Here is a 19096-nt window from a genome sequence, read left to right as displayed (position 1 = left end):
CTGCTACAAGCCACGTGAACTCTTTCCACGATGCTTTTAATGTACGTTTATGTTTTGTAGCGTCATACATTTTGTTAGCTTCTTTTGAATCTTCTGGGGCTGAGGTTTTGGCTTGATTCCTAACCACTTCTCCATTTTTCTTGTGTTCTCTGTGCGTCTATTTTGGAAAATGATATGCTAATGCACGACCTTATAATGCTCGGGAAAGTCCGGAAGCACGAAGTTATTCGATGCAGTCTTCTGATCGGCTGCCGAGTATGCAAATTGCCAAACAAACCGAAATTCTGAAATTTCCAAACCGAACATAGATTTTGAAATCGGAATAAAGCAAACGTTTGATTTGGAAAAAAAATCTTTCGTTTTTTTTTTTTTTTTTGTCTTGTTTTGGGTTTTTTTTTCTTGATAAAGTTGTCGTCCACCCGGGCGGAGACATTTTGAAAAAACGATAAAACAAACATTCTCTCGGGGGCCGGACTAGTAAATTAGAGAAATAAAAAGAGAGAGAAAAAGAGAGACTTGACTTGGCCATTCTAACACCTTGATATGTTTTGGTGAACCATTCCATTGTAGCTTTTGCTTTATGTTTTGGATCATTGTCTTGTCGGAAGACAAATCTCCATCCCAGTCTCAGGTCTTTTGCGGACTTCTTCAGGTTTTCTTCCAGAATGGTCCTGTATTTGGTTTCATCCATCTACCCATCAATTTTAACCATCTTCCCTGTCCCTGCTGAAGAAAAGCAGGCCCAAACCATGATGCTGCCACCACCATTTTGACTGTGGGGATGGTGTCTTGAGGGTGATGAGCTGTTCTGCTTTTATGCCAAACATGACGTCTTGCATTGTTGCCAAAAAGTTCGATTTTGGTCTCATCTGACCACAGCTCCTTCTTCCACATGTTTGGTGTGTCTCCCAGGTGGCTTGTGGCAAACTTTAAACGACAGTTTTTATGGATATCTTTAAGAAATGGCTTCCTTCTTGCCACTCCCCCATAAAGACCAGATTTGTGCATTGTATGACTTATTGTTGTCCTATGGACAGATTCTCCCACCTCAATTATTATTGCACAGTGCTCCTTCGGATGTTTAAAGCTTGGGAAATCTTTTTGTATCCAAATCCAGCCTTAAACTTCTCCACAACAGTATCTCGGACCTGCCTGGTGTGTTCCTCGTTCTTCATGATGCTCCCTGGGCTTTAAACAGACCTCTGAGACTATCACAGTGCAGGTGCATTTATACGGAGACTTGATTACTAACAGGTGGATTCCATTTATCTCATCTCATCTCATCAGCTGCACCGCTTATCCTCAGTAGGGTCGCGGAGATGCTGGAGCCCATCCCAGCAATCATCGGGCAGTGGGCAGGGGACACCCTGGACTGGTTGCCAGCCAATGGCAGGGCACACGGGGACAGACAACTCACTCGCTCAGTCACACCTAGAGACAATTTGGACCGGTCAATTCACCTGAAATGCATGTTTTTGGAATGTGGAAGGAAACCCACGCAAGCACGGGGAGAACATACAAACTCCGCACAGTAAGGCCGGGAGCTGGATTTGAACCCACTCAGGAGGTTCCCACGACCTCAGAACTGTGCCGCACACATGCTAACCACTGCGCCGCCATGCTGCCCGATTCCATTTATCATCATTAGTCATTTAGATCAACATTGAATCAGAGATCCTCACAGAACTTCAGAGTTTGCTCCGCTGAAAGTAAAGGGGCTAAATAATTATGCACACCCACTTTTTCGTTGTTTATTTGTTAAAAAAGTTTAAAATATCCAATAAATTGTATTCCACTGAATGATTGTGTCCCACTTATTGTTGATGCTTCACAAGAAATTACAGTTTTATATATTTATGTTTTAAGTCTGAAATGTGGCAAAAGGTCACAAAAGTTCAAGGGGGTCAAATAGTTTCGCAAGACACAATATTAGGCATAAAATGTCCATCTCACAAAACAAAACGATTCCCAGGTAGTGGCAGATACAAATAAATGATAGTACGGAGACAATAGTATCCCAACTGAGTATGCACGATCACATTATTAATGATATACAAAATTATTATTGCGTATAATAATAACTTTCCAACAGATTACCAAGGCTATACCGTATGCGCAATATATCATATCGTGTGTGTATTTATATTGACAAACAGGGTGGCCAACCAATTTAATGAGGGGGCCGTGGCCACCCCCTGGTGGCGCCACTGTTCCCAAGCAATAATGATCTCCCCCGTTAGTAAATGGACCCGCTCGTGTTTACCTGGCATTACGGTAACATCAACCCTAATTTCCGACTCGGCATTACGGTCTCGGCGCAAAGACGTCAGAGGAGAGAGGAATATGGCTGCCGAGCTGAAGGCGGAAGGTAAAATAGTTTGTGGAGGTTTTGAAGGCGAACCACCGCTCATGACGACGCGACCGCGGATTAGCGTCAACTAACACCGCCATACTCGAAGGTAAAATCCTGCTCAGCTTTATTTCTGGTGTCAAATCGGTGCTTGTAGCCTAGCTAGCAGAGCTGGACTTTAGATAAATATTATTACCAGTTGGACAGAGCAACGCGTGTTGTTTCGATTCTTCTTGTTATCTTAAAAAAATTGCATTTATTAAAAATAGCTCTCAAAACACACCAAAATGCCCCCGTCAGTGGTACTGTTTATAGCCGATATTGGTGCTCAGGCAGTCGGGAAACCTGCTAGGCAAGCAGCCGGTGTGTCATTCGGGCCTCCGCAAGAAACCTTTTCCTTTTAGGGTGGTTGCTAAGCAACAAGGACCTGTGTTTTCCCATAGTTGGCCACTTTCACTTCAACCCGCGTGTGAGGATGCGCGGAAATGCAATTGGTTACTAGCCAAGACTAGTCAAATTAGTTACTTCATTTTAAAAGGAATTGTGTTACTACACAGATTACTGACGCCCAAAAGTAGCGTGTTATTCTGAAAGTAACTAGCTATAGATTACCGTTTACACTCACATTGAAGTCGACTACCTAAAACTGCTTAAAAATAGCCACATAATCAGGGTTGGGTAGGGTTACTTTAACTTGATTACTTTCAATTACTTTTGGATTACTCCAATACCAAATATGCTAATAAAAGACAAAATAAATTAAATATGAATAAAATTATGACTCGCAACACGTGGTAAGCTTTCTCTCCTGGCTTTGATGTCTTTGATCTCTTTGATCTCCGGCAAAACTAACATAAAATGCGACAGAAACAAAATGAAAATAAATCCAAACAGCTTGCCAACATCATTTTTGCCGTTCCGTTACTCCCCAAGCCTGCACGAAATTTAGTAATTGTATTCATATTTAGTTTATTTTGTCTTTTATTAGCATATTTGGTATTGGAGTAATCCAAAAGTAATTCAAAGTAATCAAGTTAAGGTAACCCTACCCAACCCTGCACATAATAAAGGAAATTGAAGAAAATGTGTATTGTAAGCAGCGAACCCTACATATTTCTGGCCTTGTGCAATCTTGAGATCTTACAATCCAACACAAATGTGAATTTCCCTTAGGGGATGAATAAAGTATCTATCTATATATCTATCTATCTATCTATCTATCTATCTATCTATCTATCTAACTGAGACACTCCAAATCCATTTTGTCTTTTGTCTTCAAACAACTTGTAGATTTCCTTTTCAATTTCGGAGTAATGTCCATAAACACAAAAAAGTGGGTTACTCATTATGTGACTATCTAGATCAGAGGTGGGCAACCATTTGGAGTTTTGGGCCGCATTGGGTTGAAAAATATTGGGCAAAGGGTCGGTCCATTTTTTTCATTAATGAGTAAATGCAGACATCTACATGTTATATTTCTTCATATTTGCTTTAAATAGATCTGTTCCATCAAATTTGTTTTAAAATTTAAAAATTAAAGATACATTTTGTATTCGGTCCCTGTTTTAAGCACTTCATTTAAAATTTTGTTGCGTAGTATTACTTAAGTTGTATCTTTTAGTATTTTTGTAGTGTTTCTCTACAGGACTGTCTCAGAAAATTAGAATATTGTGATAAAGTTCTTTATTTTCTGTAATGCAATTAAAAAAACAAAAATGTCAAACATTCTGGATTCATTACACATCAACTGAACTATTTCAAGCCTTTTATTATTTGAATATTGCTGATTTTGGCTTACAGCTGAAAAAAACTCAAATCCTATCTCAAAATATTAGAATACTTCCTCAGACCAAGTAAAAAAATAATTTTATAACAGCAAAACTAAATCAAACATTTGAAAATGTCCATTGATGCACTCAGTACTTGGTTGGGAATCCTTTTGCACGGATTACTGCATTAATCCAGCGTGGCATGGAGGCAATCAGCCTGTGGCATTGCTGAGGTGTTATTGATGCCCAGGATGCTTCGATAGCGGCCTTCAGCTCATTTGCATTTGTAGGTCTGGTGTCTTTCATCTTCTTCTTAACTATACCCCACAAATTCTCGATGGGGTTCAGGTCAGGGGAATTAGCAGGCCAATCAAGGACAGTGATGCCATGGTCAGTGCACCAGTTACTGGTGGTTTTGGCACTGTGGGCAGGTGCCAGATCATGCTGGAAAATGAAATCCTCATCTCCATAGAGCTTTTCAGCAGATGGAAGCATGTAGTGCTCTAAAATCTCTTGGTACACAGTTGCATTTACTCTGGACTTGATGAAACACAGTGGACCAACACCAGCAGCTGACATGGCTCCCCAAACCATTGCTGACTGTGGGAACTTCACACTGGATTTCAAGCAACTTGGATTTTGCTCCTCTCCAGCCTTTCTCCAGACTCTGGCGCCTTGACTTCCAAATGAAATGCAAAACTTGCTTTTGTCTGAAAAGAGGACTTTGGACCACTCTGCAACTGTCCAGTGCTTCTTCTCCATAGCCCAAGTCAGACACTTCTTCCGTTGTCTTGAGTTCAGAAGTGGCTTGACCATGGGAATACGGCTATTGTAGCCCATTTCCCGGACACGTCTGTGAACTGTGGCTTTTGATACCTGGACTCCAGCTTCAGCCCACTGTCTTTGAAGCTCCCCCAAATCCTGGAAGCGGCTCTTCTTCACAATTTTGTTAAGGCTGCGGTAATCTCTCTTGGTTGTGCAGCGTTTCCGGCCACATTTTTCCCTTCCAACAGACTTTTTGTGGATATGCTTTGAAACTGCACTCTGTGAACAGCCTGCTCTTTGAGAAATTTCTTTTTGTGTCTTACCCTCCTGATGGAGGGTATCAATGATGGTCCTCTGGACAGCAGTCAGATCAGCAGTCTTCCCCATACTTGTGATTTAGTTTACTGAACCAAGCTGAGTGTTTTTAAGGCTCAGGAAACCCTCGCAAGGTGTTTTGAGTTAATTAGATGATTCAGGTGATTAGTTGAATAGCCTACTTGTATACTTTTTCTTGATATTCTAATATTTTGAGATAGGATTTTTGAGTTTTCTTAAGCTGTAAGCCAAATTCAGCAATATTAAAATAATAAAAGGCTTGAAATAGTTCAGTTGATGTGTAATGAATCCAGAATGTATGACATTTTTGTTTTTTTAATTGCATTACAGAAAATAAAGAACTTTATCACAATATTCTAATTTTCTGAGACAGTCCTGTAGTATGTTTGTATTATTTCCATAGTATTTTTTTGTAGTATTTCTGTAGTATTACTGTAGTGGTATTTTTGTAGTATTTCTGTATAATACTTGTAGTATTTCTATACTTTTTTTTAGTATTTATTTTCTATATTTTTGTTATCACTCTAGTTGTATTTTTGTGGTCTTTCAGTTTTAATATATCTGTAGTAGCGGTTCATCATCTTTGTTTTCTTTTCAAAATGAAAGCAAAATAATATATTAGGTCCTCGTTTTAAGCACTCCATCTGATATTTAATTTTGCAGTATTTTGTTGTAGATGGAAAACGGGACAATGGGGACCAAGGTGGTATCCATTTTTAAATTAGTAGAGCTTTATTAACTATTATATATGTCATTATATTTTGAGCATTTTTGTATGGCAGGCTGGATGAAAAAAAACCTGAGGGTCTGCATGTGGCCCGCAGGCTGTGGTTTTCCCACTGCTGATCTAGATACAAATTACTGTAAATACTCTCATTGAAGCCGACCCCCTAAAACTGTTTAAGAATAACCACAGAAAAAAATACAAAAAAATGTGTACAGCAACTTCCGGAAGCAGTGAAACCTTTATATTCTTGGCTTGTGCAATCTTGAGATTCTCCATATCCATTCTGTCTCTTGTCTTAAACCGCTCAAAGAATTCCTTCATGGTCTCTGGGTAATGTCCAAGATGTTTTCCTTTTTCTCCAGGAATGCATTATTGCAAAAACAAATTTCGAAAACAAAAATATCAAAATCGAGCACTCTTACCATAAATGTTATGCTCCCGTTTGCCCCATTGATTTTGATGTTCCTGTATAGGTTGCACCCCCTCCCGCACCCACTGCCAACTATTCGCTACCGATGACACAACCAGATATGAGCATAAAACCCACTATCCTGATTTCAGTTATTTATTTTACAGTTTTATATACGGCTTAGATGTGAATATATACGGTAGGGATAATTTCAGAATATCGGTTAAGTCAAGTCATGTTTATTTGTATAGCCCTTTATCACAAGGAGTCTCATAGGGCTGCTGATGGGAGAATTAACACAACCTCGTACTTTGCTTGAGACGGCACTACCATACTAGGATTTAGTATTACGTTATACGAACATATAAACAAACCCACCCTATTAACCCCTTAAGGTTCCATGAACCCGCCGGCGGGCCGTCAGACTGTTGATAAACAAAGTCGTGTCTTCACGATATCATTTCAATCCAAGGCGTACCAAAGTAAACTGAATGCTGTTTTTTAAACCATTTGGAGAATATGGACTATTTTCGTCTCTTTTGGTCCCAAACTGAAATAATCACTGCAAGTGCTACTAACTTTGAGTAATCTCGAGTTGAAACACAGAGATATAGAAGGTTTTTATTCAACAAATATTCTGACCGCCAGGGGACATGATTGGTGAGTTGCGCCGGATTTATAGTTATTGGGTACGTCGTTTCAGACTAATGGTGATGTTTTTGTGATGAGTGTATTTTAAAACAGTCATCATAACTTGAATCGTACAGACACACATTCGTTTATTAAAAGTCCGGACGGCCCTTGCAACATTAAGAGGTTAAACTCTTGGGAGCACAAAAAATCAGGCAAGAATAAATCCTATTTCTGTGTGTAACTCAATGTTAGTAGCACTTGCAGTGGTTAATTCAATTTGGGGCCGAACTTCAGCGCGTTACCTTTTGAAACGAGACTAAAACCGTCCATATTCTCCAAATGGTTTTAAAATATGATTAAATTTACTTTGGGTATGTCTTGGATCGGGATTTTATGCGATTATACAGGAGTGTCGCCATCAGCATTGTGTTGCTGACACATTGAGTGTCGTATGCTACTCCGACTGCGCTGAAGGAACGGGTAAAGAACAGTTAACAATGTAATCTGTGACTATGCTTTTAAAAATGAGTGGAGTAACGCACCATGTTGTAACGACAGATGTTACAAAATGTTACAAAACGCGTTACAGCACTCGTTACCGAGACAAGTAAATGCATTTCAGTAACTCTCCTTTGTAACGCGATACTCCTAACACTCTGTGTATGTGTGAGCAGTGGGTGAGTGTAGGTGGCTGTGCGTGGTGTGAGACCGCCCTGCATGGACTCGTCGCCATGAGCAATAAGGAGATGGTTTCCACCTGTCTTACTGGTCAGTGTCAGGTCTGTTGCTAAGGTAACCAGTTGGATGAGAATATCAAGCTTTAACGGATTGTTCGTTTGTGTTAGAGAGTAAAGGACAGAGGAACAAATTGCTGGAGTCCCTCCCTCGCTCGTCTTGTCTGCCCAACGAGCGTCTGAGATGGAACACTAACGAGGTTAGCGGTCAAAAACTAAGTAGCACACGGTGTACCCGACTAACGGAACTATGAACTCACCAAAACTGAAGCTAAGAATGAACAGTTGTCAAAGCCAGTTTGAGAATATTTATTTGAAACTCTTAATTCGGGGTTAATTAACCTTACCCGCTATTATAACTGTCATATTTTACACTTCATAAAGCTCTCTGGATTATACGGCGCACCCCTAAAAATAGTCTTTTGTCATTTACATTAAATTTTACATGGATAAGGTGCACCTGACTAAGCCGCATGGAATTAAAACTAAATTAAGAGCTACGGCATTCATTCCTGTGCAACTGTTGCACATTTCATATATTTGCAAATTAGTGTAATGATTGATCAGTTGTAAAACGCAAAACAGTGTATGCAACAGGAAAAGAACCCGGGTCTCGGCGGAGTGAGAACCGGAACATAATTACTAAACCAACAGTGATAGACCGCAGATGAAAAGGCATTCGATTTGATCTCCTTATCACACTATTTTGACTCCCGGTGCCAGAAATTTGTCGTAAATTATTTACCTCCATCCATCCATCATCTTCCGCTTTACCTGGACACAAAAAAAAACACGATGTGGGAAACAACACTGTGGTGTGTCTGATGATGAATCGGACGATGCATTTTCCTATCTTTCAGGACAAATTTCTGTTTTCTCCATTCTCTTACATTCGTTTCCGGCACCAAATAGTGTGATAATGAGGTAAAATATAATGCCTTTTCAAATGCAGTCTGTATCACTGGTGCTTTAGTGACCAGGTTCTGGCGCTCTCACCGTCCCGACCCAGGTTTGATTTTAATATTGATCAATCATTGAACAAATACGGCAATATACCGTAAACCTCGCGTAGTAATGCACACGTATGAATTCTGAATATTTTTCCAATTCTATCCGCCATATTTGCCTGTATATCAGGCGCATCAATTTATTTGGGGTTTTTAGGTGTGCACTATAGTCTGGAGAATCCAGTACGTCATTGGTTATTTCGGGGCACATATATAAATACTAAAATGCTGCTTGTCTTGATTTGCTACTTCCAATCAAATAAACAGATGCTAAAGCTTAAAAGCTAAGAAAAAAGCAAAATACCTATTGCCTTTATTGAGTGCATCCTTTTTAAAGAAGAATACTTTTGATATGTTTCATGCCGAAGCCCCTTTGTATGTATACAGGAGATTGCTTCTTATCTTGTAAGCTTTGACAAGCACGATGAATGGCTTTCCGGCACCCTGAAAACCAGGTACAAACATGCACATATTAGTTATTTAAAGATGGTGAACATAGCTAACCATGTCGTATTTCAGGCCAAGAAATGGCAGCATCATCCTATACAACAGGAAGAAGGTCAAGTACAGGAAAGATGGCTACTGTTGGAAGAAACGCAAAGACAGAAAGGACACCCGAGAGGACCACGTGAAGCTGAAGGTGCAGGGCATGGAGGTAAACGGCGGTCAACCCCCAATTTTTATTCAGCCCAAAAGCGGTCTAAGTAGTGGTTTTTGTTGACTGTGGTTGCATTGCAGTGTCTCTACGGTAACTATGTCCATTCCGCCATTGTGCCAACATTCCATCGGCGGTGCTATTGGCTGTTGCAGGTAAACACATGGTTGGATTTATAAATCAACATCGTGTTCCTTTGATGTTGTTTAGCTAAGGTGCAGAGACAATACCAGTATTCACTCTTATTGCAATATACGACGCACCACACCTTTTAAGTACACAGTATCATAACAAAAAACAAATGACATGCAAAACACAATTCAGAGTTGGGAAATATTCATTTTTTAGATCATAAAATGTCTTCCATAAAAAAGGGATGTAAACAGTGTCTGAAACTCATGACAAAAAATTATCGGACACCCGGGCAGACAACTCTGAAAAGTTGCCTGCCCAGCCATAAAGTTGTCTGCCCCATTTTTCACAACGTGAAACACAATAAGACGACTAATCACCAAAAAAATGTTGTTGCAAAGTAATAAGGATGGATATTCAGAATAGATAACAGAACAACACTTTAAAATTAAGTTTATTATAAATCTACTTATAACATTCATTGCACGTATGACATTGCTGTTTTCCATCTGCCGTCAGTATGTACCTGTATTTACTCATCTCCATTCATGCAATGTTTGCGTTGCGTCGTCTGCTACAAGCCACGTGAACTCCTCTTTCCACGATGCTTTTAATGTACGTTTACGTTTTGTAGCGTAATCAATTTTGTTAGCTTCTTTTCAACCTTCTGGGGCTGAGGTTTTGGCTTGATTCCTAACCACTTATAATTTTTTCTAGTGTTCTCTGTGCGCTTACTTTGGAAAATTATATGCAAATGCACGACCTCATAACGCTCTGGAAATCCGGAAGCACGAAGTTATTCGATGCAGGCTTTTGATTGGCTGCCGACTATGCAAATTGACATAAAAGATGCACGCTCCGGGCGTCCGGGCAGAAGTTATTTCAGACACTGATGTAAGATAGATGTTCCATAACCAATTTGATTAAATTGTTCAATGGTAAATAAATCTATTACAACATATTTTATACAGTACTATATACCCAGACATATATGAATGTAAATATAAATATGAATTTGAAAAAAAATAACATTTCTTTCTAGTGTGTTGCCGAGGCATGATTTTAGGGACTCTGTTTCAGCAGATACTTGAAATCAAACACAACAACTTGGACTGGGGTGCCAAAAAAGTGTGATTGCGACATCCTTATTTTTGATACACATAACAACAAAATAAAATAGGAACACCAGATGATCTGATTTTGATTTGCTCTTAGTAAACATGCATGTGTTCCTTTCACATTTAAAAAGAACCCAGACATTGTGCTCGTCCATTACCTGAACGTGCCCTCCCTGGAGGATTCGGGAAAATGTAGTCCAATGCTGTGCACTGTGACCAGTCGTCACGACAGCATGAAATGGAGCCGTGACGACTTGCTGGGTCAGTTCAAGCCTATGTGTAAGTCAAACTCTACACACATGGACATAGTATACAACAATAACGTGTAACTGTACGTGCACTTGTTTTAGTTCACAGCATAAAATGCTCTAGTGGTAGTGAGGATTTCAGCATCGAGGATCTGGTGCAGCTCATCCTAGAACGCCAGAAAACTAAACCTCAGCCGCGCACTCATGCCTGCCTCTGCAACGGCAGCCAAGGTAACTTATGACAAACATCAATGAAGAAGGTTAATATTTAGGCAATACTGTACAGAAATAGACAAAACCTGCAAATAAGACTCATTTGTTTGTTTATTTATTAGATCTCAGTAACATATAAAAAAATACAACTGTAATAAAATGAAAATTGTAGATCTACAAATGAAAACACAGAACACAGAAATGCAGTCTTTATTGTCATTATACAATAGCACAAAAAAATTTGAGGGCAAAATTGGCCGGCTAGCTGCATGCCAGCATTGGGGGATACTCGGACTGAGCCAGGTCTCCATGATAATTAAAAAACAGGAGTCACAAATGTTGCAGTTTCCCATGAGTTGTAGCTCCAGGTCATCCATTTTATGGGCATTATATCAGGTGTTGATGAGATACAGGCTCAGCAGGGCTGGCTTGAACATAGCAGGAGCAGTAGGACCTGCAGGAATGCTATTGCGCCCTTTCCCGACGCTGCCCCAGTCTCTTTCTAGTCTTGAGAATATTCCACAATACAGCGAGGGATTACTGCATGTCTAAAGTGTTTGCATAGGATCCATTTTGTTTAGATAAGTCTGTGTTTATAATGAGATTTAGGTTTATTGTGTGTGTGTGTCAGGAGGGAACATTCCCCACAGCTGCAATAGCACCAAACACCGGATCATTTCCCCTAAGCTGCCCCCGTCGTCTTCCTTGCCGACCTGTGAGACGGTGGAGCTGGAGGGCGAAGGCGGTGAAGCAAAAGGTTCTCAGCTCCATGCTCGGGGCAGCCCCACCTCTTCTCCTGGTCCCACCTCCATGTAAGTGGATCTTTGTTTAAGTATAGTATGAGGACTAGAGATCCACCTGTATCATTTTTACAGGCTCAATACCAATAATCAGTGTACATAGGGGCCAGTAACCAATATGTTAGTCCAATATTCAGTTGTGGTTTGCAAAAAAAAAAATCTGGCATTAAACCTAATAGAAATACAAAACCCCAAACCTTACATCATTTAAAGTATTCAGACCGTGAAATGTTTACTTTATGTCATTGAAGCCATTTGCCCAAATCCCCAAAAAGGAATCCAAAATGTAAAAAGGCAAATGGTCATAGGTGTTCAGACCCATTGCAGCGGCCTTAGAATTTAACTCATATTCTGATAAGTTGAATATTGGCGCTGATCATGATGATTATTGTTTGATTTAACATTTCAGTATCTTGACTCGCGGAAATTATTTGAAATTAATAGTTGATAACTACCGTCTTTTTCTTATAGCACACATTTTATAATGTAAAAAAGAAGATGAAATTAAGATTGCGTGTTATACACTAAGTTTTATCCATATATCCTCAATATATGAAGTTTTGTACTACTATACAAAATGCTTTGTCTTCTCTTGCTCTCCTGCAGTGTTTTCTTTTAATCTGCAAACTGGTTTTCTCGCAAAGTACTACCACGAAATTCTCTGTTTATTTAGCTTATGATTTTTGGGTCGGGTTTGAAATTGATTTTTTTTCCTTTTTCAGAGGATAAGAGAAATTTGACTTTTTGGGGATTTTGTTAACATTTTGAGCACTTGTCATTCCACAGCTATCATAATGCCTATATTATGATACCTTGAGCACTAAAACAAATATAGAATATAACAAAAGCATGGTAAAACAAAGGTCACCAATCTCCTATAAATTGACAAAATTAGTAATAAACTTGAGCAAGAATCTTAAAGCTGGGGTGTGTCGTATGAAGTGTCCTTAAAATGTTGAAAGTTAAATATTTTTTCTGTTAAGTATGTATTAACAATGCTAAACTGAGTTCAAACAGCCCTCAGGCATTATTTTCCACTGAGCCTAGCTGTTTGGGACAGAACACATAAGGTTTGAGAAATGTGAGCTGAGGGAGGGCTGGAGAGTATTTTTTTTTCTATTCTAATCTATTTGTCAGTGTACTATTAAAATGGTGAAAGTAAGAAAAGGTCAACCCAAACCCCAAAACATAAGAGTTTATTCAAGTGCATCTAAGAAGTGCATGGAATTGCACACGCATCATGAAAGAGTTGACTAAGGCTGCAATCTCTAACAACCTCTAAGAGCAAACAATAACGTCTACTTAATCTTAAACTAACTCGGAGTTGTCTTCTCACAGCTCAGCCACCTCCCCCCCGCTGACCACCGTGGCTCTTCCTCACAACGCTGTCCACGTCATGGCATCCACTGCCACCATTTCCAGTTGCGGTGGCGAGGACCCCCCTAAAGAGAGCCTTGCGCCCACTCGCTCCAACCAACTACTCCTGTCAACCCGTCTCGCTCCCCATCGCAAGCCAGCCTCCCCCTGCCCATCTTCCCCTACAACTCCTTCCCTTCCTGCTCCCACTCACCACACTCTTTCTCTCACTCTCCTTCCATCCCCTGTCATAGGAGGTTTGCTCCTTACTCCCGCCTCTTCAAACTCCTCTTCTTTAACCTTCTCATCTCCCTCTCTCCCTCAACCTCTTCTCCCACCGGCTTTTGATCCCGACTCTTTCCTGAACTCACCTAAGCAGGGTCAGACATACGGCGGACCCCTTCCTCCTGTCATCCGCTCTTCTTCCTCGCCGCTCTCACCTTCATCCCTGGCACTTTCCCTCACGTCCACACCGCCATCTTCTATCTCCCCTCCCTCGTCGCTCTCATCGTCCTCCTGCGAGATGGACAGGAAGGACTCCACCTCGCTTCCACTCTCCTTCCTGTTGTCACCCACTTCCTCTGTGGCCCCTCCACTACTACCGCTCTGTCTGGAGCTGGGAGTTGCGGGGGTCTCTGGGGCAGCGTCGGTGCTTGAGGAAAAGGAACAAGCAAGTGATGCTCAGATTTTGGCGCCTCTCAAAAAGGGGCCACAGGTGAGCAGCTGTTAGTGATATATATATATATATATATATATATATATATATATATATATATATATATAATAGAATATACCTTTATTGTCATTGTTACAAAATGGGTTCACATATTGTGACAGAGAAATTGGGCATGGCACTCCAGTATCACATATTCACAGTGAGGATAAAAGAAACCAAGAAGATAAAGGAACAGAGAAGATAAGGTTATAAAAACAAGGAGGATAAGGTTATAGTTATAATTTACACAATATTTAGACAAAGAAATGTCGGCATGTAGGATATTACGTACAGTTGGTATCGTAATACAGTTTGGTATCGTAAGGGTTGTGCAATATGCATTTGGCGCAAAAATGGTCAACATAGTGCAAAATATAGTCAACATTGTGCAAGTTGAGCAGTAAACATAGTGCAGTCAACATTGTGCAAGAAACATAGGCATGAGTACCATTTTACGTTCGTATGAGGTAGTGGGAGTTTTCAGTTCTTTGTGCGGTGTGTGTTTATGGTGGTAATGACTCTGGGGAAGAAACTGTCTCTGAGTCTTTTCGTTTTTGTTTTGTGTGGGTCAAAGAGGTGGTGGCCGGGGTGAGAAAAGTTCTTGATGATGTTTTCTGCTCTGCTGAGGTAGCGAGAGCAGGCAATGTCCTCCAGACTGGGCAGAGAGCAACCAACGATTTTCTGGGCTGATTTGGTGACCTTCTGGAGCGTTTTCCTTTCTGCTGCTGTGCACCCAGCATACCACACCATAATGCAGTATGCTAGAATCCTCTCTACTGTGGTTTTGTAAAAGGAAACCTGCAGCTGCTGTTTTAGATGATTTTTCCTGAGCACTCTCAGGAAATGTAGTCGCTGCTGGGCCTTCCTTACCACCGCTCTGGTGTTTGCAGACCATGATAGGTCGTCGGTGATGTGCACACCCAGGAATTTGAAAGAGTGGACTCTCTCTACACAGTCTCATTTTATAATGAGTAGTGCTGGATTCCTGCCATTCGTTCTGAAGTCCAGTATCAGTTCTTTTGTTTTTGTGGTGTTCAGTATGAGGTGGTTTTTCGAACACTACGTTGACAGTAACTCCACCTCATCCCTGTACGCCGCCTCGTCCCCTTCAGAGATGAGGCCGATCAAGGTGGTATCGGCGGCGAACTTTATGATTGTGTTTGTGAGGTGGGTCGGTGAGCAGTCGGAGGTGTAGAGGGTGAAAAGCAGGGGGCTCAGTGCACAACCTTGGGGGGAGCCAGTGCTCAGTGTTAGGGTGCCAGGAGTTTCACGGACTGTGGGTGGTTTGAGAGGAAGTCCATTATCCAGTGGCAGATGGAGGGAGAGAGTCCTAGGTGTGATATATGTTCAGGACTACTACCTGCTGCTTTTTTCTGCATTTTAAACACTGCGGATTGCAATGCAATGTAATATTGCTACTACTACATAAAAAATGATTATACATAAATGCTTGGATTCTTTATAACAAGTAGTGGGGGCTGATTGAATATTTTAGTGTGGCAGCAGGTGAGTAATTATCTAGTATATTTTTCTTATGGGGACTAAAACTGTGACGTCACATGAGGCTGTTATCAGTCTTATAACTGTCAGTTTTTAAAATTACAGGTTTTGTGTACCCATCCTTAGCTAGTAACTAGCATCATTATGTGTAATTTGTTTTATTTAGTTCTAGCAATATTTGGTCTCTTATCACTTTGTCATGTACGCAAGAGATGGGAGAGCCTAAGATTAGTCTCATGGTGATTGTACGGGCTTCTAAATTTTTGTCAATACAGTACATGAAGTTTTGTCTTGAGAATATTTTTGTTGTTAATGTATATGTTAATGCAAATTAAAGTAATATTGACTGCTTTCCCCCCTGATTTATTTTTTAAAATGTAAAAATTAAACATGAATGGGTTCATTTTTATGGCTGCTTAAGCCTGTGGCTTAAAATTTGGTACAACTTGTACTAAAACAAAGTTGAGTTTCTTCCTTAAATTTGTGCATGTGCCTTCTAATCTGGTACGTCATGTAGTTTGGAATTTACGGTACTAATTTCAAATCAAGTTTTAATAACCATGGCAATGTGTGTGTGAGGCGCAGCCGAGCCATCCGTCGACGCCAGGAAGTGGCAACGGCTCACAGGAGCAGCTCTACGGTCAGTTACCAGGCTGCCCAACCTCGCATAGCGCCCAGGATGTCAACATGGAGACCTGCATCCAAGTGGCACCCACCCCGCCAGTGAAGCAGGTCAACGGACTGGTCCACGACGCCGACCCCCCTCTCATGGAAACACAACAGGAAGCAGAGGAGCTCGAAATCTCTTTCGACAGCCAGTTCCCAGACCTCATCTCTGACCTCATCACAGTGGAGGCCAATCCAGCATCTGTACTGCCCCCTGTTGACCCAGCCCCCATCCCGGGTGTCTTCTCGGCCGGCATTCGATACGTGGTGCCCCCTCAGCCCTTGCCTTCTACGTCTTTCCTGCCCTTTCCTCACCATTTGCCGTCTTCGTCGCCACTCGCCTCCATCACCGACTTCTCGCCTGAGTGGTCATACCCTGAGGTAACGCACAATTGTTACCTGCTAATAACTTATTCACTGCCATTGACGATCATACTTAGCACTAGTTCTCAACTGGTCTGACTTCAGGAACCACCGTTCCATCTTAATAACAAGCTGCGACTCAAATCAAGAAATACATTCCACTTCTTAAATTTATCTAAAAAATAATTGTGGAGTTTAAAGCGGAAATAGTGGAATTTATTTACCTTTATTTAAAAAAAAAAAAGATCCAGCAAACCCCAAAAGACTTCAAGTACCCTTTGTACTCTCATATAAGCCTACATAAGTGACCCCTCTAAAACTGCTTTAAAATGGCCACATGTTAAAAGATATTCAGAATATTAATAAAGCGTATACATAAACATCGATCGCTATTTTATGTGATAAAAATTACTGGTTAAAAAGCTGAGATTATAGCATTTTCAAACCAGTCACTGTACCTTCCAGCAGGGCTTCATTTGCAGACACTTGCACACCATTTCATTTTTCGGTTTAATCACCACTTTTCTTTCCTATTATTACTAACTTTCTTGGGACCAATCATTATGGGCAAAAAAAAAAGGAAAAAAAAAACAACAACAAAATCACAATAAAATGAGATGTGGTCCTTCTGAAATGTGCCAATTGAACGGGGTAAAAGAGATAAGCAGGGCATTATTGCCATCTACTGTTAGGGAATGTAATTGACGCTGGGTTTTTTTCTTAGCATTTTTTTTGCCAGGGAAAAGAGCCACGACCCACCAGTTGAGAGACACTGATATATGGCATTGGCATTAATTCATTTTCTACTTATGGCGGGTAAACATGATTGGGAGTAAATTAGTTCATATCTCCAACATTTTTTAAGACTTCTGGTTGAACAAGAGGGACTGAATATCTGAGTTTCCAACAGAAAACATGGTAATCTTGGTGGTCTGGAACAAGGCAAGCTAAGAACATATTTTTACTTGGGCAAATATTGGTCTGTGTCATTTTTACCCAATACATATGGGGAAAGATTTGTCTCCAAAACAAATATATTCAAGGTTTTCTGTCTTGATAAATGCACACACAACATTAAAAATTACACATGTAGATTGCAATAAGTTTAAGATTCACACCAAATGTTTTTTTTAATGAACTGGAGAAATTAAAACATTGGCTTTGAAAGTCCCTGAAAAATGGTTGAATTTGGCCATGAAATAGGTGTACAAACCCTGTGTATTTAGTAAACCCAAACACACAATTCCCTGTAGACTCAGAAAGATCAGTCACATCTTTAAAATCGGCTAGCACTGGCTGATCCTCTTTTCTGAAAATGGCTGACACTCAGACTGAAGAAAAAAACTAAGTACCTGGAGATAAAATCGAGAAACATATAAGAATACCATTAGGTTTGTGTTATTCTAGGGTGGTGTGAAAGTATTGATCACAGGACCCTGGAGCGAGCAGTCAGGTCGATACTCCTGCGTGTTTGATCAGAGTGCTGTCCCGGCTTCACTGATCCAACCCGGTGTGCTGCGCTGCTACTGCCCTGGTATACAATCACCTGGATTTGTATTCATGCACCCACACTCAAAGGCTAACTGGATCATTTTTTCCACGCCTCAGCCCACGAGGCCGGGCTGGTGGGTCTTCAAGTCCTGGAATCTGGGGGTTCCACGTCAACTTCGGTTCTGTTCGAATACCGTGCCAGGAATGCAAGCTCCCTGCCGAGCTCGCAGCTCGACTGGCTTTCGTTGGACGGTCTGTATTCCTCAATTACTGTATTTTTCTCACTATAAGACATTTTATTTTCCGAATTTTGGATTGTACTGAGGCCTGGCTTGGGCTTAAGATTTTACCTCTAGTGTGAATTGACGGATCAGATGGAATATATCACTGATAACAATTGCATAACATTGGATGGAACGTGGCACCCACCCTGATGGCAGCGGGAAGTGCACCGAATTCTATCCACTCGACCACTAGAGATTCTAGAGATAAGTAAAAAAGGCTTTTTTCTCATCATCCCACTATTTTTACTCACAATATAACATGGTTGATGTTATTATTGGACCAGGCCACGAGAATATTGTCGGACATCTAACTGGTCCTGAAATACAGTACAGTAATCCCTTGCTTATCACGGTTAACAGGGACCAGAACCCCCCGCATCCTTAATGACTGAGATTATGTGACTATGACTAAATAACAGCTATCGATTTAAAGATTAAAATACAGAAAACAGAATTGCTGTTGAACAAATTGTCTTTACTGTCATTATACAAAAGTAGAACAAAATCGGAGGGTTTCTCCTTTCAGTGCAAGAATGCAATTTAGAAAGCGTCTGGATAGCTGCACGCTAGTATTAATAATCCAGCTGAGCAAGGTCTCAGGGATACTCAAAATACAACTGTCCCAAATGTAGGTGTTTCTCAATCTACATTAGTGAGGTACAGGTTTGGCAGTGGTGGGTTAAGAGAGTTGTTAGCCTAGCTGTAGCAGTAGGCAGACCTGCAACCTCGCTTTTGCCTTCTCTCCCTCATTCGTTTCCCGAACCCGATAATAATCCATAGAGCACCTGCTGCTAATTACCATTTCTTCGGACTCTTGTAAATTTC

General features: G+C 40.7%; 1 protein-coding gene across 3 annotated transcripts in view; it reads left to right on the top strand.

Annotated features, from left to right (window-relative positions):
* Positions 1 to 2314: 2314 nt before the first annotated feature.
* Positions 2315 to 19096, top strand: part of camta2 (calmodulin binding transcription activator 2) — a 36536-nt gene continuing 19754 nt past the window's right edge. For 2 of the 3 annotated variants that reach the window (XM_088347467.1, XM_088347464.1), the window contains exons 1-13: positions 2315 to 2459; positions 7664 to 7757; positions 7835 to 7923; positions 9118 to 9185; positions 9250 to 9385; positions 9469 to 9540; positions 10767 to 10914; positions 10986 to 11114; positions 11728 to 11908; positions 13235 to 13967; positions 16047 to 16514; positions 17904 to 18030; positions 18105 to 18239. In XM_088347467.1, coding sequence (XP_088203593.1) covers positions 7721 to 7757; positions 7835 to 7923; positions 9118 to 9185; positions 9250 to 9385; positions 9469 to 9540; positions 10767 to 10914; positions 10986 to 11114; positions 11728 to 11908; positions 13235 to 13967; positions 16047 to 16514; positions 17904 to 18030; positions 18105 to 18239 — 2323 coding nt within the window. In that variant the 5' untranslated portion in view covers positions 2315 to 2459; positions 7664 to 7720. The remainder of the gene's footprint in view (positions 2460 to 7663; positions 7758 to 7834; positions 7924 to 9117; positions 9186 to 9249; positions 9386 to 9468; positions 9541 to 10766; positions 10915 to 10985; positions 11115 to 11727; positions 11909 to 13234; positions 13968 to 16046; positions 16515 to 17903; positions 18031 to 18104; positions 18240 to 19096) is intronic. The other variant, XM_088347465.1, reaches the window with a different exon arrangement.

Source organism: Urocampus carinirostris, chromosome 11, assembly GCF_059441175.1.
Source record: "Urocampus carinirostris isolate Australia breed hairy pipefish chromosome 11, RoL_Ucar_1.0, whole genome shotgun sequence".
Classification (NCBI taxonomy): domain Eukaryota; kingdom Metazoa; phylum Chordata; class Actinopteri; order Syngnathiformes; family Syngnathidae; genus Urocampus; species Urocampus carinirostris.
The sequence above is the reverse complement of the archived record's forward strand: the minus strand, read 5'-3'. Positions and strand labels throughout refer to the sequence as shown.